General features: G+C 50.4%; 2 protein-coding genes and 1 pseudogene across 2 annotated transcripts; 2 read left to right on the top strand and 1 right to left on the bottom strand.

The window, feature by feature from the left end:
• LOC135177880 (cysteine and glycine-rich protein 1-like) lies at positions 1-649 on the top strand. Its single transcript, XM_064148305.1, is given in 2 exon segments — positions 1-523; positions 525-649. Coding segments are annotated over 2 exon segments (564 nt in total). The 5' UTR covers positions 1-26; the 3' UTR covers positions 592-649.
• A 926-nt stretch (positions 650-1,575) lies between these two features.
• On the top strand, positions 1,576-9,753 carry LOC135177808 (cytochrome P450 4A10-like; annotated as a pseudogene).
• Positions 9,754-17,309: 7,556 nt separating this feature from the next.
• Positions 17,310-24,310, bottom strand: PDZK1IP1 (PDZK1 interacting protein 1). The gene is made up of 4 exons (XM_064148304.1): positions 24,116-24,310; positions 20,290-20,398; positions 18,428-18,526; positions 17,310-17,892 (listed from the first exon to the last, which is right to left on the bottom strand). Exons 1-4 carry the CDS (start codon positions 24,186-24,188, stop codon positions 17,820-17,822), a joined length of 354 nt encoding a protein of 117 aa, XP_064004374.1. The 5' UTR covers positions 24,189-24,310; the 3' UTR covers positions 17,310-17,819.
• Between the last annotated feature and the right edge of the window lie 299 nt (positions 24,311-24,609).

Below are 24,609 nucleotides of genomic sequence, written 5' to 3'. Positions count from 1 at the left end.
CCGCACGGCCCAGCTCCAGCTGCAGGATGCCAAACTGGGGAGGAGGGAAGAAGTGTGGGGTGTGCCAGAAGGCTGTGTGCTTCGCCGAGGAGGTGCAGTGTGAGGGCAGCAGCTTCCACAAGTCCTGCTTCCTGTGCATGGTCTGCAAGAAGAACTTGGACAGCACCACGGTAGCTGTGCACGGGGAGGAGATCTACTGCAAGTCCTGCCATGGCAAGAAGTATGGCCCCAAGGGCTGCGGCTACGGGATGGGAGCAGGGACCCTGGGCACCGACAAGGGCGAGTCCCTGGGAATCAAATACGAGGAGGGCCAGCCCCACCGACCCACCAACCCCAACGCATCCAAGATGGCCCAGAAGGTGGGAGGTGCTGATGGGTGCCCCCGCTGAGGCCAGGCAGTGTATGCAGCTGAGAAGGTGATTGGAGCTGGAAAGTCCTGGCACAAGTCCTGCTTCCGCTGCGCCAAGTGTGGCAAGAGCCTGGAGTCCACCACCCTGGCAGACAAAGATGGGGAGATCTACTGCAAAGAACTTCGGTCCCAAGGGCTTTGGCTTTGGGCAGGGTGCTGAGGCATTGGTCCACTCGCAGTGAGGCACCAGAGCCAGGCTCTCCTTTGCTCAGGGCTTGTCCGTGCCAGCCTGTGCTGCCTGCCCCTCCCCGTGCCCTCGGTGAGCATCCTCCCCACCAGCAACAGCCACCTGCTGCTTCACAGCTCGAGTGCCTTCCCCCCCACCCTGCCCGGTGCACCCCGGGGCTGCGGAGCATCGTCCGCGGAGCCCTGCCGCCGTGGGAGCCAGCGGGGAGCCAGCCCACAGCCGCCTGCAGCGAGGCTCCACCCGCGGGCCCTGCCACCGAGCAAGCAACAAACATCCAAGTGACCCAAATTATATAAATTTCAGGCTGTGCCAGGGGAGATTTAGGCTGGAGGTGAGGAGAAAGTTCTTCACTGAGAGAGTCATTGGACACTGGAATGGGCTGCCCAGGGAGGTGGTGGAGTCGCCGTCCCTGGGGCTGTTCAAGGCAGGATTGGACGTGGCACTTGGTGCCATGGTCCAGCCTTGAGCTCTGTGGTAAAGGGTTGGACTTGATGATCTGTGAGGTCTTTTCCAACCCTGATAATACTGTGATACTGTGATACTGTGTGAAAGTGAAACAGCCCCAAATGCCCTCGGGTGTGTGGCATTATACTGTGAGTTTCCAAGAAAGATTAAGAGCTCAGAGAAGTTATGTGCAAAGGCTTCAGGTGAAAAGGGAGTTGCTTTAACAATACCTCTTCCTGAGGAGTGCCCTGCACCGCACCTAACCTTTTCTGAGTTCTGTTCATTTTTCTCTCACAGGGTGAAGGGTGAATGCAGGTGTCACAGCTGAGTACCTTCCCATACTACACTCACATGCCATGACCCTCAGCTTGTTCACCCAGAGCAAGATATCACAATGGATGAGCAATATCAACAATGCCTCACATTAATTCATAGCAGCCAAGATGCTTGAAACCTCTCTGAGTCTGAAACAGAAATGGTACTGCCTGTACTTACAGCTTTGTGATTATTAACTAACTAATAGGCCACAAGCCAGATGAGGAAAAAGTTAACTAATGTCACTAACTTTCAGATCTGGAATCACATAATTCCCAAACAGTGAGTCTCGTGAGGCTTCTTCATATATTTTTCTCTGTCTAAAAAGTTTACTTTTTTGTTTCATTGGAGCTGTGCAGATTAACTTCAGCCAATGACCTCCATGTCTCTGTTGCTGTGAAAGAGACAGAACACCAAATGAAAGTAGGGTTTATTCAGTAAAATGGTTCTGCTAACAGAAAACATGGATTTCAACTCACCATGTCATAATGTAGACTAGAAACTAAAGGAAACTAAACACCAGAAGACTTTTGTCTCAGAGATGTGTTAAGTTCAAGAGAAATAATCACATAATTCGCCATCCCCTGTGTAGTTGCCCATCAGGTTCAGCAGCTGACAACCCATTTGATGTTCATAATGTACCAACACCCAAGAGGAAAATAATTTAAGCACAACCTCCTCACAACAGGCCAGGAACTGCCTGAATGGAGGTTGAGGTCAGGCAGGGGTTGGTCTTTTCTCCCTGACACCCAGTGACAGAGTGAGAGGACACAATATCAAACTGCTCCAGGGCAGGCTTAGGCTGGATGTTAGGAGGAAGTTCTTCACAGAAAGAGTGGTTGACACCAGAATGGGCTGCCCAGGGAGGTGGTGGAGTCACCATCCCTGGAGATGTTTAAGAGGAGGCTGAGTGAGGCACTTGGTGCCATGGTTTAGTTAATTAGAAGGGTTAGGGGGTGGGTTGGACTCAATGACCTTAGAGGTCTTTTCCAACCTGGTTAATTCTGTGATTCTGCAATTCTGTGAAGTCACCCATGTGCAAACTTCCACTTGAAGTCCTTCACCAATCCCACAATTCCCTCAAAGCCATTCCAAAATTCTGTGCCTACCGAATGTGAGCCCAGGTCACCAGCAGGGTCTGTTCAGGGATTGCTAGGAGAGGTTCAACCTGAGGCTCAACCAAGCACTGAAGACATAAATGTGATGACATGGGGCCTTTTCTGGAGGATAGCAAGATAACATGTAAGCAGGGAAAGGAAGACTCATCAGGACTATAGAGGGGAACATGACTTCACCATGATGCCTCCCTGTCAAGTTAAACATGCTCTCAACCTTGCTACAGCTCTTTTTACTGCTCTGCTACACTCTTCTCCTTATCTGGCACCAAAACCTGTTCAAGTTGTGTGGCTGCTGAATTTGCTCTGCTGCTTGTAAAATGTGTCCTCCACTGTTTTGGGTGATTCTTGGTATAGTGGTTCCTATAACATGCAAGTCAGATCATGGGTTACTGCGTCTTAAATGTATTTCCATTACAGTCTCCATCCCTCATCCCTTTGGGCCAGATTACAGAGTTTAAAATTGCACTAAACTCCTCCTCTTGAGTCTAGCCTGGCCAGCAACAAAAGGTTCTTGCTGTAGTAATTCCCACAGTGTGCAATTTAAATCCCAGGTTACAACAATTTAAGGTTACAACACAGTTGTCTGTAGTAGGATGTTTTGGAGAGCAGGGTCCCTTGTGTGCTAATAGACTTATGTGTATTTTCTTGGTTATAGTCCAGTGGTGCTGTGGGTGTTGCAGTCACTCAAAGCATTTCTTTTACAGCTGGAGGCAGCTGCATCCATCCAGACCATGTGTTGGGCAGAGATGGCCGATTTGGTCCTCATCTACAGGCAGATGAATCACTTCCAGACCTGAATTTGTCTGAGAGCAGCATGGAGTTCATCCAGAACCTAAGCCTGACAACCTCTCACCTTCTTCCTTCTGTGATTTCATCCACGTGGGCATGGATAACTGTGAGTGCTCTCACTCTATTCTGGGCTGTATGTGCCTTCAAAGAAAGCAGCAGATACATACTGATTGCTTATTGACTACCAATCACTGTTCACAAGCTGCCAGTCGAAGTCAAATGCTGTGTCCAAATAACAGGCAATCAGGTTGCCACCCAAGCTGGTATGTTGCTTAATGTGACATTCCTGCTCCTATAAATTACTGCCAGCAGAGCTTCACCAGGATCACCTCCAGTGAGAGCAGGAGGGAGAGGATTTTTGCTTGCACCTGCCCCCCTTTAAGCACAAGCACAGAAGCAGCAGAAGATAACCAGGCAGGAGAAGGCAGTGTCAGGCACCCTAGACACATAGTCAGCATCGCTTCTCTGCTGGACAACACAGCCAGACCTTCTGCTGTCGTTCTGCAGCTGTCTGTGGTGCTTAGCGTTATTTTTGTGCTCCTCAAGGTGGCACAGTTCTACCGGGAGAGGAAGAAAGTCACTGAAGCTATGGAGGCGTTCTCTGGTCCCCCGAGACACTGGCTCTGTGGCCACGACCACCTAGTAAGAAGGGAGCTGAGCTCAGTCCGGGTGTTTGTCACAACAAATGTTGAAGGTATCAGTCAGGACGTGAGGCGGCATTGGATGGGGTGTGCACATCTCCTGCTCGTGTTGCTTTTTACAGGACAGGACCTCAAGCTGAGGCTGGGGAGGTTTAGATTGGACATTAGGAAAAACTTTTTCACTGAGAGAGTGGTCAGGGACTGGAACGAGCTGCCCAGGGAGGTGGTGAAATCACCTGTCCTGAACATGTTTAAGGGTCGTTTGGATGTGGTGCTTAGGGATATGGTTCACAGGATCACAGGATGTTAGAGGTTGGAAGGGACCTCCATAGATCATTGAGTCCAACCCCCCTGCCAGAGCAGGACCATACAACCTAGCTCAGGTCACACAGGAACACATCCAGACAGGGCTTCAAAGTCTTACAACAAGGAGACTCCATGACCTCTCTGGGGAGCCTGTTCCAGTGCTCCATGACCCTTACAGTTTAAAGTGAATCTTGTGGAGTAGGGTTATAGGTTGGATTTGGTGATCCTGAGGGGCTTTTCCAGCCTGGATGCTTCTGTGTGATTCTGTGTGTGACCTCTCTGCAGCGGCAGTGCTAAGGGTTTTGCAGCACAGGCAGTGCTAGGGGTTTTGCAGCATGGGCAGAAAAAATGCCTGGGTGTGAGCTAGGGATCACCCAGGTTAAAAAAGGAAAAAGAGACACATTGCCTGTGCTCAAACATGCAGTTAGGTGATTCCACAAGGGACTTCCACAGGGTCGTTTAAATGTGAGCAACTATAATATATCTCTTTTCTGAAATGAGTCTTCTGCCAACAATTGTCTCTCCCTCTATGCTCACACAGCAACAAAAGCAGGATGGTTTATTGCAGGTATTTTCATCCTTCTACAGTGCAGAAGTTTTCACTTTTATGTTGCATACTGAGCTTGCACTGCAGAATTTAGAAAACAGGGATGTAATAGCTTTGGTGCCCTGGCATGCTCACTAGGCATCTTAGCATTGCCTATGCCTGCCATAGCTCCTGAGAGCAGCACCAAGCCACTCTGAGCCCAGGTTGTCCTAAAGCAGCTTGACTGCAGATGGACCCCAGCTAGGGACTCTCCATGGAGCTGCCTTGTGCTGCAGGGGTGTGGTGGCTTGCACAGCTTTGCCACCTGTGCAGACTCCCTTTGCCATGCTCAAGATCTCCACCTGTAGCATGGGAAGTCCTCCTAGGGCATGCCCACCCACTCTCTCCCTGTTTCTCAGGAGAGAATGCCTTGCATGTGCTTTACATAGGGGGAAGTTTAACCTCTGCTCTCCCCAGCATGACCTTCTTTTTCTGTCTGAATTCAGTCTCTTCTTTACTGTCACTGCAGATAATGGTTGATAAAATATAACATCAGCTTGTGTCACAGGGAGAAGAATCCCCCTACGCTTTTCCCAGGTGGTTTGGACCAGTCCTGCCTGCTCTAGTAGTCCACCATCCTGAATACACCAAAACCATACTTGGGCAAATTGGTAAGTGTCTGCAGCTCGTTTTGAGAGGTCATGTCCTTGACACTTCCTTAGCAAAAAAGAAAAAGAAAGAAAAAAAAAAAGGGGGGGGGGGGGGAAGGAAACTTCCTTTACAGCTGCTGAGATTGCTCCTTTGCTCTCCCTTGCAAACTCCCAGCCCACCTCAGAGTTCATGGAGCAGTTTGTATTCCCAGGCACAACAGTGACCCTGTGCCTGTTACTCCTGGTAATGTCTCTGTTATCACTTGTCTCACTGTTTTCTATGGCATCTACCACCACAACACCTGTATTTCCCAGTAAAACCAGTAAGGTCGGTGAGTTGGCACAGAAAGGGGTGTCAGAAGACATTCCAAGTCTTCTCCTCTGCTTCTTTCTGTTAAACATGATGCCTGTGAGTGGTAAATACATGGACATCTCCAGCAACTCCCATCCATTCTTCTTAACTTTCAGATCATCTGTGGCCATTTCTCACAGTTTCATCAGGGTTGGAAGAGACCTCACAGATCATCGAGTCCAACCCTTTACCACAGAGCTCAAGGCTAGACCATGGCACCAAGTGCCACGTCCAATCCTGCCTTGAACAGCCCCAGGGACGGCGACTCCACCACCTCCCCGGGCAGCCCATTCCAGTGTCCAATGACTCTCTCAGTGAAGAACTTTCTCCTCACCTCAAGCCTAAATTTCCCCTGGCACAGCCTGAGGCTGTGTCTTCTCATTCACACAGGTTTTGTTTCACCTTTCTCAGGTTTGCTAAGGTCTTATTTGTAGAAGATGACTTTTAAACTCTTATGTTAGAGTTGTTGGTCTTGAAACGTGATTGATTTTATGCTCTGGTTTAGGGGATGAGCTGCAATGTCAAGTTACTCTGGATTTTCTTTATCATATTTTTCATTCATACTGTTCTGGTACCTATTTTTCCACAGATTGCAAGTCCAATGTCCCCTACAAAGTCATAATTCCCTGGATTGGAAAGTCACAGAATTGCAGAATCACAGAATTAACCAGGTTGGAAAAGACCTCTAAGGTCATTGACTCCAACCCACCCCCTAACCCTTCTAATTAACTAACCATGGCACTAAGTGCCTCATCCAGCCTCCTCTTAAACACCTCCAGGGATGGTGACTCCACCACCTCCCTGGGCAGCCCATTCTGGTGTCAACCACTCTTTCTGTGATGAACTTCTTCCTAACATCCAGCCTAAACCTGCCCTGCTGCACCCTCCTGCCATTCCATTTATTCTTTCTTCCATCTGGCTGCCAGTAAAATCAACCACTGCTAGAATGTCCTTTCACAGCCCAGTAATGGTAAATCCAGAAAAATAAATGCATAGAAGAGTTTGATTACATCACAGAATCTACTGGGAAAAGGGATGATAAAATATGACCTAATCATATGACCTCATAGTCTGTCCTTCCTTACCTCTGTTTCCCACACTAGGATAAGTGAGAAAAGAAGATCACAGGGAGTAAGTCAGTGGAGCTCTTTCAAGATGCCAGCTTGATGACACTGGACAGCATCATGAAATATGCCTTCAGTTATAATGCCAACTGCCAGACTCAGAGGTCAGTGTCTGAACTTTCAAATGCTGGTTTCAGATTCAGGAGCAAGTACTCCTGTTTCCCCATTTATGCTGCTGACACCTGCTTGCTCTCCTTACAGCCACTCAGACTATTGTACCGGAGCTATTTTTGACCTGAGCTACCTTGTGAGTGACAGAATGTGATGGTTTGGGTGTTCCCCATCCCCCCACACTTTGGAAATCACCCAGACTAGACTCAGCCAGCTCTGGAAATATGAATGAAGCTTATTATTTACAGCTTAGCAGAATATACAAGCAGATACTTACAGTATATACACTTATATACAGAAATATATCAGGTAAAAGGTAATACAGAAACACAACTCCCCTCCCAGAAACCTGAGTGCCCAGGAGGGGCTATCAACCACCCCTTCACCTTCCCCCTACCCCTCTCAACCTTACCCCAGTCCCAAGGAAGAATGGAGGTTCAGCCAGGGGGTTAGGAAGCAAAGTGGATTAGTCCAAAATGGAGGGTGAGGTTAGAGAGTAAGAAGCAGCTCAGCCAGCAGCCCAAGTGTGAGTGGTTATCTGTGTTTTCATTTCTTGTTCCTATACATCTCAGCAAGCCTATGAGGGAAGTAGACATCACCACTGTTTCACTTTTGTTTTACAGGCAGCCAGGTTGGCACAAACATTTTTGGTATTCACAGGAACCAGGATGTGTGGCAGGACGCTGAGGGTTGATTCCCTTCCATTGAGATGCTGATCTCTGAGCCCAGACATCCACTCTCTGTGAGCAAGGCAGCCTGTGTCTCTCTGCCACGGGTTTGTTTTTTTTTCATCCTTCTTATTCCAACAGTCCATAGCCAAACATAAAGTTAATGACTTTACCAAACGTCCTAAAGGCTTTGAACCTGCTAAAGTGCTGGAAAAGGCTGCTGAATAATCTGTCTACACGTATGATAACACAGGGATACTCGGACTGCTTTCAGCTGCTCTGGAGAGACTCAGGTCCCAGCATGGTACCAGAAATTTCAAGCCCTCTAGACAGTGTGATCTCTTAAAGGCCTCAAGGAAATTAAATAGCTGAGAGACTTGCATGCAGGTGTGCATCTGCCTCTCTCCAGTGGCTGTTTGGAGAGCCAGGATCAGGCATCTTGGGACTGGAGGGAGTCTGACTGGATCATTGCTGCCACAAGTGAGAAAACAACTACAGGTGTACTGGGTGCTGTAATGGGTGATTGGGGTATCTTCAAGGTGAAGATCCACATAGCAATTGATGATCTCTTCTCATCCACCCAGTGGCTTTGTAAAGAGATGCCTGTCAGCTGCAGCTCTGCCAATAACAGTAGAGGCCAAATCTAGCCCTACCTTGGCAACTGGGGAATCAGAGAATCACAAAACATTAGAGACTGGAAGGCACCTCGAAAGATTATCTAGTCCAACCGTCCTGCCAGGGCAGAGGAGGTCACACAGGAAAGCCTCCAGGCAGGTTTTGAATGTCTCCAGAGAAGGAGATTCCACAGCCTCTCTGGTAAGCCTGTTCCAGTGCTTTGTCTCTCTCACAGTGAAAAAGATTTACCTTATGTTCACATTGAACCTTCTATGCTCCAGCTTGCACCCATTGCCCCTTGTCCTATCACTGAGCAGAGCCTGGCTCCATCTTCCCTACATTTGCCCTTTGCATGTTTAGACATGTGAATGAGGTCACCTCTCAGTCTTCTCCTCTCCACGCTAAAGAGCCCCAGCTCCCTCAGCCTTTCCTCATAAGATGTTCCACTCCCTTAATCCTCTTTGTGGCTCTGCTCTGGACTCTTTCAAGTAGTTCCCTGTCCTTCGTGATGGTGCTCATGTCAGACCAAGCACTGACCAAATGGACTTTATTGCCCAGAGGTTTTCTCCAGAGTACTCATCACAGAGGCACTCCCATGCTTTCCTGCCTTTCTCTGCTGGGTCCAGGTGGCAGATCCTTCATCCCCCCTTCTTCCCCATAGGCTGTCCTGCATGGAAAACCTAGCCCAGGAACAAGCTCCTGAAACTAACCCTTCCTCAGTGCCAATGAGCCAAGCTAGCCTGTTCAGCTCAAGCAGGCTTACCATAGCAGGATCTCCACCACTCTCAGTTCTGAAGTGTTTCCTAGACCCCGGTTTTGTGGTCACTGAAAGGTTTCACACATCTTTCTTACAGAGTTGTTGAGATGTTTATGTTTCTGTTGCCTACACTGGGAGCACAGTCTCCCTGATTTAGAGGTGAATACCCAGATCAGTTCACAACCAGCTGAGGCCAAGGTTTCTCTAGTTTCCCTTCTGTATCAATAAACAGATGCATGACAGTAAGGTCTCAGTAGCTTGCAAGAAGAAATACCCCCCACAGAGCCAAACCCAACCTTTCAGAGCTGTCTGGGGTTTTAGCTGGATCCATGCAGCACTTCCTAGTGAAGCAAGCCCCAGTTCTTTCAACCTCATATATTTTTTTGTTGCTTAATAACAAAAGCTAGCAATACTCTGCTCAAAGCTGGGTGCATTTTGATGTAACACAGGGAGGCTCCTGGTGTCATTGTCACAGCAGCTGGAGGTCCCCCACCTCTCACATGGGTTGAACCCAGCTAAGGCTCCATCAGGGATGAAGGCTGCAGTAGAAGCATTTGTCATTCTTTTCTCAGGAACTGCATCGTGCAGCAGTTTGCCATGAATGAGATGAAAGTGGCTCTGGCCCTGACTCTGCTCAGATTTGAGCTCTACCCTGACCCGTCCAAGCCTCCCACACTCATACCACAGATAATCCTCAGGTCGAGCAATGGAATCCACCTGCATCTGAAGCAGATTCACTGACCCTGTGGGGTACCATGGTGAGAGGCAAGATCAGCTTGGAAAAAAGAAGTCCAAAGAGGGATCATGAGTCCGTCTCAAGTTCTTTTCTGCCGATTCTGAGAACTGATCACTCAGTACAGGAGTGAGGTGCCCAAGGGCTGCGGGTGGGCGCTGGCCCTGGGGCCAGTCTTATTTTGGGTGTGCAGGCACCCACTGCAGACCCTCGCCCAACCACAGACTAAGGGGGACCATCTGGGTGAGCTGCAGGTCCGGGGTGGGAAATGGATCACTAGGTGGCAGTGAGAGACACAGAAAAACCTGAAGTCCTCCCTGGTCCCTGGCGAAATCCCTTGGGCTTGACAGGGAGCACGACAAGCCCCAGTGAGGCAGCTGATGGGCTCCGCCATTGTCACCCCCCCATTGCCCATTGCCGTCATCGCCCCTGCCATCACAAAACAGCCACAGCTGTGCGGGGCAGCGGAGCTGGCGCTGCTCCAGCACAGTGCCCAGCACAGGAGTGGTGTCACCCACAGCACAGACGAAGCCTGGCACTGCAAGCGTCTGAGCACTCAGCAGGTATTGGGGGGAACTGAGGCATGGAGGGCTGCATACTCACCATGCCATGGTGAGAGACAAGGCTGCTTGTCCAGCCTTGACCCATCCTATAGCATCAGCAGCACCACTGCAGGCACTAACATACTCAAGCTGTGTCAGATCTGTCTGGGCAGCTCATCTTTGCTGATGGCTAGATGAGGACAACCAATCTGAGCATCTCCACATCTGAATAAACCACCACAGTGCCCTCTTCCCCATCTCCCACCTGCTGCATCCTTACTTTGAGAGGCAACATTCTTCCAAGGCCAGATCCAGACCTCTGTTTTGGCTGGCTGTTTTGGCCTCTTTTTAGCCGTCTCAGAGACAGAGATGCTGTGGCTCTCCATCAAGGTGTAACTTGCATTTAGTTTGCAAAGCTGCTGGTGTCTGGAGTTACACTTCTCCTGACCCTGCACTTCTCACTCCCACAAAGAAACTGGGTGCAGGTTGCATAGGTGCTGCTGCCAGCACCCTCACACTGCTGCTGGGCTCTAGCTGGTCTCAAAGGTCAGACCACAGCTCTCCTCTTCCTCCACTCCAGCACAGTGAGCTGTTGGAGGGCAGCAGTTTGATACAGCTTTTCATTACCAACCTCATTTGTCAGACATTTCATCCACACATCCAGGATCACCCTGCAGTTCAGATCATCCACTCTCTGGCTTGTGATCCAAGAAATAAGCCTGAAGAGCATTTGGCCACAAAGAACCAGCCCATTGTCCTTGGTGGTGGATTGCAAAGGAAACTAGGTGGCACTTAAAGATGGCCCTACACCATCTTCTGCTTTGGGCATGGAAGAAGGCCAGAGCAGAAGTTAGATCTGATGCCTATCCCTCTCTCCATATGGTGTCCTGCTTGTTGTCCTAGCCCTCTGTTTTGAGGCTATCACCCCATCCACTGCCATGACCAAGGCTACTTGTTTGGTTTCCAAGAATCCTCCTGCCTGTTACGAATGGCCAAACCCCAACCATTTCCAGTGGAGACCTTCCCTGAAAAAAAAAAACCACTCTGGGAAATACACTGAGGAAAGCAAGGAAAAACTGCTGCCATTTTAATGCAAAAATGAGGGTCATCATTCCAGGCAGTTCTGACAATAATTGAAGTAACTTGAGCCACACACTTTATAAAGTCTCTCCCCATTAAGAATCACATTTAGCCCACGTTTGCAGTCCAAAAGACCAAAGCTTTTTGGGGGAAGACCTTGCAGCACCAATACATCGTAGAGCCATAACGCAGTGGCAACCAGCAGAAAATTCTGCCACTTCTCAGCTTATCCAGGTCAAACCAGGCAACCCAAACAACACCCCTCCACCCCCCTGCCTTCAAATGCTGGCACTTTCCGGACAACAGCATGTTTAAGATAACCTCCTTTGCCAAGCCACCACTAAACAGCTTCAAGAGCAGCAAAAAGCAGCGTGAAGAGCCAGGCAGCACCCAGTGACACAGATCTAATCACCCGAGCATTTGCCCCAAATGTCTCCCTCCCAGGCAGTGACATTTCTGCACTGTCTTGGCTCTCTCCCTCCATCACCATGACTACAGCAGCCACCAATCCACGGGCGAGTCCTTCCAGGGTACCTCTAAACCCTCTGGGAGATGCTACAAGAGCCAGCCCCTTTGGCAGGAAGGCACTTCAGGGACCCGAGGACAGCTCACAGTAGCAAAATTTCCCCTTTTTAATTCTTTCCCTCCTCCTTTTTTCTTTCTTTTTTTTTTTTCTCTCCTTTTTTTTTGCAGCACAAACAATGGAGCTAAAGGGTTGGGTATCAGGCCGATAATCGTGAATGACGTGTCGTCATTACACACCGCACATCCATTATCTCCCACTCCAGCCGTGTCACAGGCGGCTGGAGGAGGGCAGATAACGGGGTGCCTTCATGCAGATGGCTTATTATCAGGATGTTCCAGGAGGGGCTTTAAGACAGTTAGTGATGCTGTTTGCCAGTTAAAGATTAGAGACCCCAGAGAATAATTAACAATCCCAAAACCCAGTTTTTCTGCTGGATTCTTCTGCTTTCTCCCCACCCCCACCCCCCCTCACCCCCACTCCCTCCTCCCCCCCATTCCCCATCCTCTTTAATCTATTCACTCTAGCAGGTGTAATAAAGCGATAAGGACAGGCTCCAGGGATGTTTGTTTGGCTACTACGGGTGTATAAACCAACAATGGATGGTATTTTACTTCTGCCTTTCAGTGCCTTGAATCGAGACCAAAAACTTTGCAGCCACCTCTACACATCATTCTCCCTGATCCCACCTGGGTGATGGACTCCTTCCCTGGCCTAAAGGACTGCAGGGGTGGGATAGGCTCTTTTGAGCTTCTGGAGGTCCAAATTGCATAGTTTTGGTGTAGAAGCACCTGATGCCAGGGCATAAACCCAAGGCTATGTTGTTCAGGGACAAGGCTAGAGCTGGTGGTCCTTCCAGAAGCTGTTTACTTGCACGCAGTAAGTTTTTAATTAAGCCACCTTGGAATAATTCCTATATCCTGAGGGCCAGGCAGTGCTAACCAGCCTTTGCCAGTGGTTTAATGCAGCTATGCCTGTTGGTCTGTGCACAGACATCCAAGGAATGAATGTCCAGCTGCCCAAAATGCTCCAGAGTTGTGGTCACAGTTACAGCAGAAACACGATAGAATCATGGGATGCATGAGGTTGGAAGGGACCCTCAAAGCTCATCTTCTCCAACCCCCCTGCACTGAGAAGGGACATCTTTAACTAGATCAGTTTGCTCAGGATCTCATCAAGTTTGATCATAAACTTGGATAAAGAGCTTCACTAACCTCAAGATTGGGGATGCCTCAGGGTAAACATGGTTAACAAGACGCCCTCGTACTTGGGGACCCAGGAAATGAGTTGTACCCTCCTAACCCACAAAGAAAAGCTCTGATATATCTTGTACCAATGTGGTCATGTGAAAATACCACTCCATCTTCTGTCCAAAAGGAGACCATCCAGTCCACAATAGGTCCCAGTCCTGAACATCTCCCTGAAGCTCATGTTTCAGAGATACTGACATTAATGAATGAGGGGTAGGATAGAGTACCCATGAGTGTCCTTTGCCTTTACTGGTGGGCATGGAGTGATTTGTGGGGGACACGATCACCCCCAAAGCTTTGTGGAGAGAGGTGTTGGGGAGGATCTGGCTCTCAGTCAAGTTGGCTCTGGGACTTTCAGAAAGGCCACCCAGGCTGTTGGAGATACACATCACCTGGGGGCTATTGGGTACAGCCCTGGCTCTGGAGGGTATCCCCCAGTTTACAAGGTCAGCATGGTGACTGTGAGCACTGGGATGCCAGAAGTTGTCTTGCTGATCCCACTCATCCTGCTAGGGAGGGATGAGACAGCACTGTGCTTTAAAGAGCATCCCCGACCCTATCAGCACGAGATGAGATATCCTAATTATGGCAGCACAGGCGAGGATCCAGGCCGTATCAGCCAGCACAGAAAGGTAAACAAGAAATATAACAATGGACCCTTAACACTCATTAGCTGTGTCAGATAATACCTCACTTTTCTCCCTTTGGGGCTTAAAATCTAATTAAGATTTTCCAACAATACATTTCAGTTCTGCTGGCTGCCTTTTGTTCTTTTTTTAGGATCACACCCAGAAGCAGCCATGAGCTGGCTGCGTGGCTCACAGGCAGGCAGGCTGCTATGCACAGCCAGCCTGGAGTCGTGCTTGAGGCACAAGGGAAACCGAGGCACGATGGCATCACCAGCTCTGCGGAGGTGACCTGACACTGTGGCTCTTGCAAAAGATGTTTTCCTCAGGATAGTGAACTCTGACGGGGAACTCGTTGGGGTAAGACCAAGCATCAGGGTTCCTAGGTTAGCTAAAAACACACAGCAGTAATGCCCCATCCCTCTGCTTGCTTGGGCCTCCCACTGCAGAAGGAATCCGCGGCGAAGGGACCCACTGAGCCCCCAGCACTCCAAAGCCAGGCGCTCCTCGGGTGTTTGTCAGACATTCAGGGTGTGCACAGGGCAGGGAATAAACTCCCGCTGTTACTCATTATAAGGATGTAATTTCTAACTCCTTTTGCAACAGAGGAGTAAACATTAATGGGTCCCCCCCTCCTCTCACCACACCTCCAGCCCCCAGCCCGAGTGCTGACGCGGCAGGAGCAGGCAATGACTAATCCTCCTTAAACCCTGCTGAGCGAAGCATTACTGCTCAGCTCCGGGGAGCTTGTTTTTTCCAATCCAGACTGAGTCTGGCACCTGTGAGAGAAGAGGCAGAGGAACAGCACCCATCAGGGGCACGAGTGGAGAGGGCCAGGATCCAGTCCGGGGCTGGGTCAGTCTCCAGCTGCCTAAGGGAAGGTGATAGATGGAAACAGCTTTGCCACAGTGCTGGAGATGGAAGCCTCTGCACCCAAGGGCTTGACTTCCCCCTTGAACCCTACTGCCTGCTCTCTTCTACCCCCTGCAATGTCTCAGCTGCAGCTGTGGCCTCTCAATGAGTCATGAGGGCATTTTCAAAACCCTTGCCTCCATGAAGCTGTAGGGGATATGCCTTTCAGGGTAGGTCTGTTACTGGAAGGCTCCTGTTTTACTTCCAAACCTGAATGTTTGGCTCACCACCCACTAGCACCACTGAGTTTCACCTGAAAGAAGCATGACAGCAACTCACAGAAGCACCAAGGCCCAGCTCCAGCCTTCATCTCTAGCCTTCAACTTGACCCAGGAGGGTTGCCAGTGGTGGCAGTGGAAAGTAGCCTGTTTTCAGCTGAGCTCCCCAGCAGGACTGTTACAGCTTTGCATCAGAGAATATCCATCAGTTTGGGGCAGTTTAGGAAAACAAAGTGTTTTGCAAGCCCCTGCCTGGAGAAGAAGCCTGGGCAGTACCTTCTTCAGGAAAGGATGACAGCTTTTGAAGTTGTTGATGAGCACAGTGAAGAAGTGGACAGCCCTTACAGCAGGAAAGCCTGGCTAAGGTAGAGAAAAACAGAGCATGAACTCTGCTAGTGAGAGGCAAAGAGATACCTTCAGGCCCAACACTCCCTAGCCTATTTCTGGCATGGCTGCCTGCAAATGGGCCTCCAAGCCACCTCCTGAGCAGAGACCAGGGCTCCCCCCAAATCCAAACCCTTCACAGAAGGGCTAACATTTCCCCTTGCTTTGGTGCTCAGCAGAAAGCAAGAGATGGCTCAGGCAGCTGATATCCTCCTGACCTGTCATCCTGACACCACCTTCACCTTGCATTTACACAGCCCCCAAATCCCGTTGGTCACTCCAAACCCAGTGGCCACCAAAAATGACCCTTCTAATAAACCACTCATCCCATCCCTCACAGCCCTGCTCCACCTGCAGCCCCTGGGCTGTTCCTGATTGCAGAGCCCCTTCAGTCTTTCCTCACTGGTCAAAGGGAGCACTCAGCACACCACTTAAGCAACTCCTGTGCCAGGGAAGGCCAAGGTCTTACAGGTGTCTCTTTTTGATCTCTAAATGCTGTAGTTTGGCAGCACCTATGGCTGCTCCCATGGTGTCCCCAGTGCTATCTACACCACAGCAGAAAATGGAGTGGTTAATGAACAACCTGGCAAGAGCAGGTTGCACCATGGCCAACTGCCCTGAGGAGACCTAGCACTGTCCAGAGCAGCCCCCAGCCACATCCTGGCAACTCTGGTAAGCGATTGGCATTCACAGCCTCCAGCCCTGGGAATGGTCTCATGCTGGCTGTGGCCAGTGAAGCACTGCCTTTCACTTGTTGAGCTGCTCTGGGAAGTATTGGGTTGGTGCTTGTCTCAGTTTCCCCTCCTGGCAGATGGAGGGGAACGATGCTTGCCTCCACATACAGCCCTCTGTGGCTCTGCCGTGGTCCAAATGCTGAGTAAAAAGAAAATAGCTCCACATTTTCTCTCCCCTGTTGACACAAAGACACACACAAAAGTGCTCTTGGATGAGATGGATCCTAGTCAGGAGAGATCACTGAGGAGATCATACAATAATAGATGATTTTGAATGTCAGGGTCTGGAAGGGACCTCGAAAGCTCCTCTGGTCCAGCCTCCCTGCCAGAGTAGGATCACCTAGAGCAGATCACACAGGAACACACCCACACAGTTCTTGAATATCTTCAGAGGGAGACTCCACAAATTTTGAGTTGGAAGGGTCCTTCAAAGGTTACCTAGCCCAACCCTATGGCAGGGAGCAGACACATCTTCAATTAAGTCAGGTTGCTCAGAGCCCCATCTCACCCAGCCTCAAAAGTTTCTGGAGCCAGGCTTTTCTCAGTGATGTCCAGTGATAGGAAAAGGGGCAATGGGTGCAAGCTGCAGTGTAGGAGGTGCCATGTGAACATAAGGAGAAACTTCTTCACTGTCAAGGTGATAGAGCCCTGGAACAGGCTGCCCAGACATGTTGTGGAGTCTTCTCCTCTTGAGACATTCAAAACCTGCCTGGGTGTGTTCCTGTGTCACCTATTCTAGGTGATAAACCTCTGGCATCAGGGTTGGCCCAGATGAACCTTCAAGGTCCCTTATAACCCCTAACATTCTGTGATTCTGTAATGGGGCTTCTACCACCTCCCTGGGCATGAGGTTCCAGTGTTTCGCCACTCTCACTGTTAAAAATGTCTTCCTTATACCTAGCCTAAATCTACCCTCTTACAGATTTAAACCATCACCCCTGGTCTTGTAGGAAAAGACCTTGATAAAAAAGGTCATCCCCATCTCTCTTGTAAGCATTCTTTAAGTATTGAAAGGCCACTATATAACATCTCCCTAGAGCCTCCTCTTCTCCAGGCTGAGTAGTCCAAGTTCTCTCAGCCTTTCCTCACAGGAGAGGCATTCCAGTCATCTGATCACTCCTGTGGCCTTCCTCTCAACCTGCTCCAACAGGTTCATACCTCAGTCTACACACTCTTCTCACTCTTATACCACCTTCCTGGTGAACTTGCCTTCCCAAACTGCCTGAAGGCTGGGAGGACTTACAGATGCCAGAGAGTCCTTTGAGTGATTAGCAGAACAATTCTCTTTGCTGGCATATGGGCAACAATTCTCTTTATTGCTCACAAGGAAGATATATACAGGGGAGGAGGTTTGTTCTGACATTAAAATGCATGGTGTAGGTCATAAAAAGGAGGGTGAAATGGGGAGAAGAGAGTGAAGGTTCCATCAGCAGCTCCTTGGAAGGTGGGTGGAAGTGCAGGGAAGTCCCAGGCCCCCAATGGGGACTCTTCCATTTATGGAGCAAGTCAGCACTCCACTGGAAACAGGGACATCAATCTCACCAACAACATGGGGTGACCACTGGATAGGAGAGGTGACACCTCTGGACCTCTCCTGCGGGCCAGTACCCACATAGATTCCAGCTCCTGAGGCAAAAGAGCACATTCCACAGGCAGGAAGGGAAAAGATTAAGAGACAGTGGTTCCGTGGGGAGACTGAGGAGCCGCTGCACACAGGGGACCTGGTGCAGAGGGGCTGCGTGAGAATGCCCATTGCGACAGCGGGAGGGGAGAGCAGAGAGGAGGGCAGCCAGACAGGGCTTCTGCTACATGGCTGTGGTGATCACCTTCTCCTCAGGCTCCAGGGTGTTCTCGTAGGCATGCTGGTTCTCTTTGGACCTGCAAAAGAAGAGACAAGCACAGCAGTGAGCTCACTTCCAGCAAGACCAACCTCCTCAGATTCACCACCAGGGTTCTGAGCTCATTTGTGCTAGCCACGCATTGAGCAAAATGCGAGATGGAGGGGAGGGAAGGGTTCCCCTGCCAGAAGGAGAGCCAAGTCTGGGGTTGGAATTGCTACAATTTCTAGTTAGGGCTGTTTTGACATCCAGCAGCTGCATGGGGAACCCATAGCCACTTTTGGTGGTTTTCTCTGTTTAAATAATGCAGTGCAGTATAAGACAAATGTGGTGTAGCAGGTTGCAAGCTGGTGGATGGACTGTGGGACTCAGCTGCAGTAGTGGGGAGATGCCAAGGAGAAGGGGATGCTCCCTCAACATCTTTTTCTTAGTCCCTAGAGAGGATAAAAGCCCCAAAGTCAGGAGCACAAGACATGTGAAACCCCAGTGGGGGAGCTTTGTGTGTTTGAGCTGTCCCTGTAGGGATGGAATAGAGCCTGGGCAGCGCAGGGAGGAAGTCTGAACAAGTTCTTCACCTGAAGTCAGCTGCACCACTTAAGTATGTCCCTTCGCGGCCATTGGACACGACAGCCTCTGGCTTGTCCTCAGCGCTCACCACTGTCTCAGCATTTTGTCTGGAGGAGAAAAAGAGAGGAACTGAAACGCATCAACAGAGGGGCTGTGTTGGAGAGCAGCTTGCAATGGTGATGGTAAGGAAGAAGGGACTGCTCCAACATGAGAGAGACAATAAGAGACCTGGATGTGTGATCCTGGCCTTGGGCACCCATCCCAGCCCCTTCCCAACCCAAACCATGGACACGGAAAGATGCCTTCATGGAGAGTCTATGCTTGAATGCCAAGTCTCTGCAGCTGGTACTCCCAGTGCTAGGCTGGCAGCCAGTAAGACTCAAGTGTCAACACATGGGAGTGTTTTCTCCCACTAACTGGTTTTCCCAGTATTCTTCTGTGTAGTCTGTTGCAAAATAGTCCCTTATGGGTCCCAAGAGACACTGAGAAAAACACTGAGGCTCTGTTGGTGCTGCAGCCCTGGCTCACAAGTGGTGTGCACCTGCACATCCACACCTGCAAAGCTGAGCTGCTGCTTCTCAGATGTAAGTCTGAATTGCTCACAGAAGCAACCATAGAGCAGGGACCAGGTCTTCAACCTCAGCTGGAGTTTAAAAGCTCATCTCTGGAGCAAACCTGAAGATCAAATGATGCTATGAGGGTTTAGCTGTGGAGGGTGAGTACAAGTCCACCCTGTATGCACATCCTTGCCTCCTCTGCTGCTCACCCAAGGGCAATTTCAGAGGCTTTTCCAAGGAGCAGCCAGTATCTTCAGCTGATAGCTGCTGTCACAGCAGCAGCACAAGGCTGGCAGCGTGCCAGGCTGCTCAGCCTCCCTGCCCACTCTTCTGAAGAGAGGACAGATTAATTTAAAAAAGCCTCTGTTCCTTCTCAAGCCCTTCTCAGCATCCTCTGCCTCTGGGCTAGGAAGAGGCAGCCAGGCACAGGTAGAGGTGGGAAACGCCATTGCTGCTTCCCACTGCTTAGGTTTGGGCTTCTACAGTTTGAGAACAAAGGTTTCTCTTTGGGAGACAAAGACAGCAGCTAGGAATTAGAAGCCAATCTGCTGAGCATGAGGGGACACTGCAAGTCCCCACCTCCTCAGTCTGGAGAAGCCTCAGGGATGCACAAAGAGACTTCAGCACCTTTGGGTGCAAAACCCAAAATGCCCATGCCTGTGCACTTTAGATCTTCATCCCCAGCTGGCTTTGGGCTCAGATTCAAGATCAAGTTACTGAGGCTTAGTCAGTTAGCCTGGGTCAGCTGAGGCTATGGCTTTGCTTGGTGGCAGTAGGCAAGAGGCAACTTGTCACACAGAGCCTTTTTCTGATGAACAAGGCAACCTTTTTTGTCTGTGCCATGAGCTTCAGATGGAGAGTACTGCCACAGCTCAGCTACTTCTCTCTTCTCCCTGCTCTTTCCAATGCCTCCTGATGACCTGACTTGGTCTGCTTTGCAACTGAAGCTATTTGGGTGGGAACTGCACCCCCAAATCCATAGGATACCAGGCTGAGGCCAGCCCCCTGAGGCATGTGCCCACATAAACCAGCAGCAATGCTCCAGCTCTCCCATCTCCAGTGCAGAGCTTTCTCATGGCAGCATCTGGATGGTGCACGCTCACACCTGGCAATAAGTAACAGGGAGCAGAGACTGGGACAGGGAGAAGAGGACAGGGAGATCAGGACAGGGAGTCTTTGCTCTCCCCAGCCAACTCGTGGCACAGTGATCACAGCGTTCCCAGGCCTGGCACAGGGACAGAGGTGGATGGAAGTGACCTGTGCAGAGGCAGCTAAGCACAACCCCAAGCAACCCCCAGGGCTCCCACACTTACACTTTTTTCTTACACCAGAACCTGTTGACCAGAAAAACAATGGCCACCAGGGTTAGAAACACAACCACTGCAATGACACCCTGTGACCACGGCTGGAGAGGGCCCCGGGCTGCAAGAGGAAAAGAGGACAGAGGTCAGAAATACATCCTAGGGCTTTATCAGACAAGCTTCTCCCATCCAGCCTCACCAACACCCAGCCAAGGGCTTGGTCCTGCAAAACCAGGCGTAGTGTGTTGCTGTTCATCTAGGCAGGCCCACCTGTGTGATAGCCATGAAGTGAAGTGCAAATAACAGCAGTTTTGCTGGCATTCCCATATGGAGCATGGTGCCTTTCAGCTTTGGGGCCCTGTGTGTACAGACATACGTGCAGGTGACTCTGGGATGGGGGGCAAAGGGCTGGGGTTCAGGGAGGGAGAATGATTGCCCAAAATGGCAGGGAAGAGAAGGCAGAGGTGTTTCAACAAGCTGTTTTGTTTTCCATCCCCAGATGCCGCAGGCATTGTTCTCAGGTTATTTTCCAACCACAGCTCAGTAAAACAAGGATCCCGTGACAAGGAGAGCATAAAATTCGGTTGTCACTCTCACAGCAAACAGTTGCTGGCGTGGATTTCAGTAAAATGCACCATTCAACAAGTTTCCAGAGCAGCAAACTGATTTATGACGGGAAACTGAAGGCTAAAGCTTTCAGAGGAACAGCCTTCAGCGCAAAGGCCAGGCAGGGCTGGCAGGGGGCCAGGCAGTGAGGGGAGCAGAGGCGGGTGGCTCGGAGCTGGCTACAGCATCCCCAACCCCTCCAGGGTGGGACAAACTCAAACGTTTATTTTATTCTAGCCAGACCTAAGCAGTGGCACAGGTGGGAAGGCTGTGGGATGTATCCTGGAGTCAAAAGGAACTCAAGGGCAGGGCGATGAGAAGAGGAAACCTTGTTTCAGCCCTTTCTATGGCAGCTGCTCCTTGACTCTCACCAGCTTTTGGGCAACAGAACCTCAGATGTAGTCAAACTCATCCGTAAGTGCTGTCACACAAGCACAAAAGGAGACCTTATCCGCAGACATATCCATTTGGGATTTAATTACTGTTTATTCAAGCACAGCTTTTTCTCTTTCTGCTAATGGCAACACCAACCCTTGCACAAAGATGAGGCCCCTGTGTGTGGGCAGATGGGGCAGGTGGAGGATGCTCTCCACCAGCCTCAGCACCAACTGTGGACCACTCAGACTCAGCTCCTGCCCTATGAGTCCAGGCTACCCAGGACGGTACTTTGGACTGACTTTGGAACTTTACACACATCATCTGTCTCACAGGAGACAAATCTATGCTACCAACAGCAAATAATATTCACTAGTAGCAATGGAGGTGGGGTTTGTGCTCTGCGTATGCAGACTCCTCATCTACAGGCACACTGGCTCCACTGCTGACAGCACTTACCTCCTTAGCCTGCTTTCAGGGTAGAGAACTGTCACAGTATCACAGTATCACACAGTATCATCAGGGTTGGAAGAGACCTCACAGATCATCAAGTCCAACCCTTTACCACAGAGCTCAAGGCTAGACCATGGCACCAAGTGCCACGTCCAACCTTGCCTTGAAGTGCCCCAGGGACGGCGACTCCACCACCTCCTTTGGTGAGCTCCTTGAAGCCTTACTGCAAGAGGCTTTTATTTTAAAATAAACCAAAACAAACCTCCTTGTTCCTCTTGGAAGTGAAGCCAACCCACCCAGCTGACTGACTGCCTGTGCCAGTCTGGAAGGCAGTGGCGCTCCTGGGTGAGCAGCTGGGAGAATGGCTCTGAGCAGCCTTCAGCCTCCTGCCTGCCCGCAGAGACACTTGCTGTGTTTACAGCAAGGTCCTGTGGCCAAAACTCAAGCGGGAGGAATTCAGGTGGAAATTCCCTCTTGTGTCAGTGTGTTTCAGATGGAATCCTATCAGCAGACGCCTGGGGGAATGTGTACTGGAGGTATGCCGGCAGTGAGGAAGAGCAGAGCGTTGTCCTCTCTTGCCCCTGATGCCCACCACCCCCACGGGTCCAGCCCTGAACACACTTATTGCCTCCAAGCTGAGCTTTGGCCACTTTGCTTCCTCACTCTGCCCTTGGCTGTTATCTCAGCCACATTTATTTATTAGTTGTGGTTTATTTTTCCTGCTGAGGATAGGGTTTCCAGCCTAAGCCTAGGAGGGGATAGTCAGGTCCAAGCTTCAGTGAAGGTTTGTGCTGGGGTTAAGGAAGTTCAAGGACAACCGGGGAACAAAGTCAGCAACGACTGAAATCGCCACACTTTTATCTTGTGATCTTCGAGCAAAGGAGGTGAGAAGATAAGTGATAGGAAACCTCCTCCAAGCAGCCATGCTCAGAAGATACTGTAGGTTTTCAGAAGAGAAACTTCGCTGAGAAGTTTTTGTCAGTTTTCAGAGCATCGAAAGACAAAAGGAAAAATAATCAGACTAAAATCAAGCAGAGTAGGTGTTGAAAGACCATGTAAAACCTGGCTGCAAGGGGAGATGAGGATGGGAGGGAGAATAACAAATGGCTCCACACTGGGCATAACCCCGTGGGCATATGAAAGGAAGAATGGGAACCAAGTGAAGACAAGCCCTTGAGAGCATCTTCTCATGGTGGGAGTATGCAGAGGAGAGCCGTGGGGGTCACCACCTGGCTGGAGCCCCAGTAGAGCATGCCTTGCTGCCCTGCCAGAACGGATGGCCAAAAAAGATGAGTCTCACCTGAGGAAATGGGACTGTGTTCCTGGAAAAATCCTTCACCAGGGACAGCCTGGCCCTTGGCTTCTACCTCATCTGTTCTGTTTTGCCCCACAACAGCAATGAGTTTTTACCTCCCATACTCAATGCCTGGTTTGAAGACACAGATAGGTCTTCCCTGAATGCTTGGAAAGCATCCCTAGTCTGGCCTCGTCTTTTCTCATCTCTGGGGAAGCTGTGCCAGGCTCTGAATTCTCATTAAAGACTTCTCCTCCTCCTCTGTCGTGTGTGTCCCCCCCCCCCCTTCTTTTTTTCTTTCCCAGGCAACAGCAAAACTTCCAATCTTGCTGATGGTAGAGACCCCAGACTACCAAATCCTCATCGGGTCGGTAAACAAATACAGGAAGAGAGGTCAGGGCTGGGGCATCAGAAAGAGAAAAGGGGAGGGAATTTTCCAGGACTTTGGCAGCATCAGACAAGTTTTAATGACTCCTCATTATTTCTAACATTAGACAGGTCCTTCCACGAATTTCCTAAAAATAATGCCCGAGCCATAGGAAGTTTCTCTATTAAGTGATCAGGAAGGAGATGGGAGGGCAATCTGCAGGGGGAAAAAATATTTGCTCTCTCACCTCAGCAATGATCAAAGTTACAGATTAACAGGAAAAGCTGTGAGCTCAAGGAATAACCCAGCACGACGCTCACAGAAGGATGAGAGAGAAGAAAGGTTAAAAAAGAAAAAAGCTTAAAGCAAGCAGGTTGCTCATCTCAGCGTCCTGCCAGTCCTGCTACAGGAGAATCAGAGCTCCTTTGTCTCTGCACAAGCAGGTAAGACACTCTCAGAGAGCGGTTTCAGTCTTCAGCAAAACAGGCAGAAAGTCTCCGTGCCCTGGCTCCAGCAGGAGCTTCCAGCCCCCGGACAGCCACCCGTCCCCATCTCCCGCTGATGTGGAGCTGGGACCGGAGCTTAGGCAGGAGCTGGGATGGTTTTTGTTCTCTTCCCAAGAGGCTTTTCCGCAGTTGTCCCCCTTGCTCCTCAAGCCTAGCGCCGTGCAGATCCTGCCTGCCGGGTCTCGGCGCACCTTCCTCCCGCCCCCCTTGCCTCGGTTTCCCTGGGGAGTCGCTCACCTTCCTGGCAGCAGGCAGGCTCCGGCACCAGGAGCAATCCCAGGAGGAGGAAGAGGAGGTAGTGAGCAGGCATGGCCACAAGTTCTCGGGGTGCAGAGGAGCAGCCGAGCGGGGTCCCTCCTCGCCAGCCGCTACGCCTGGGCACGCCGCCTGCCCGCAGGAATGAGCGCTTGGTCAATTATCAAACGCATTAACGAGGGGGGGTGATGCTCGCACCTGGTTATTCAAATCCTGCTGCGGGAAGAGGTGGAAGAAGGCGTCTCTCTCTCTCTCTCTCTTTTTTTTCTCTTTTATTTTTCCTCCTGCAGAGGCTGGTTGGGAATTTGGGGCGCGGTGACCTGAACGTGACAGTCCCCTTAGGGTGTGACAGCCGCAAAGCATTTGCATAGGCCCGGGATGAAGAAATGACGCCCAGGTGGGTAAATCTCTTTCCGTGGTTGGAGAATGTGGCTGAACAGGACCTGGGTGTCCCTCAGATTTCCCTTTCCCAGCAG

The sequence above is a fragment of the Pogoniulus pusillus genome, chromosome 8, assembly GCF_015220805.1.
Source record: "Pogoniulus pusillus isolate bPogPus1 chromosome 8, bPogPus1.pri, whole genome shotgun sequence".
NCBI classification, from domain to species: domain Eukaryota; kingdom Metazoa; phylum Chordata; class Aves; order Piciformes; family Lybiidae; genus Pogoniulus; species Pogoniulus pusillus.
Note: the sequence above shows the minus strand (reverse complement) of the source record. Positions and strands in the feature narration are given on the sequence as shown.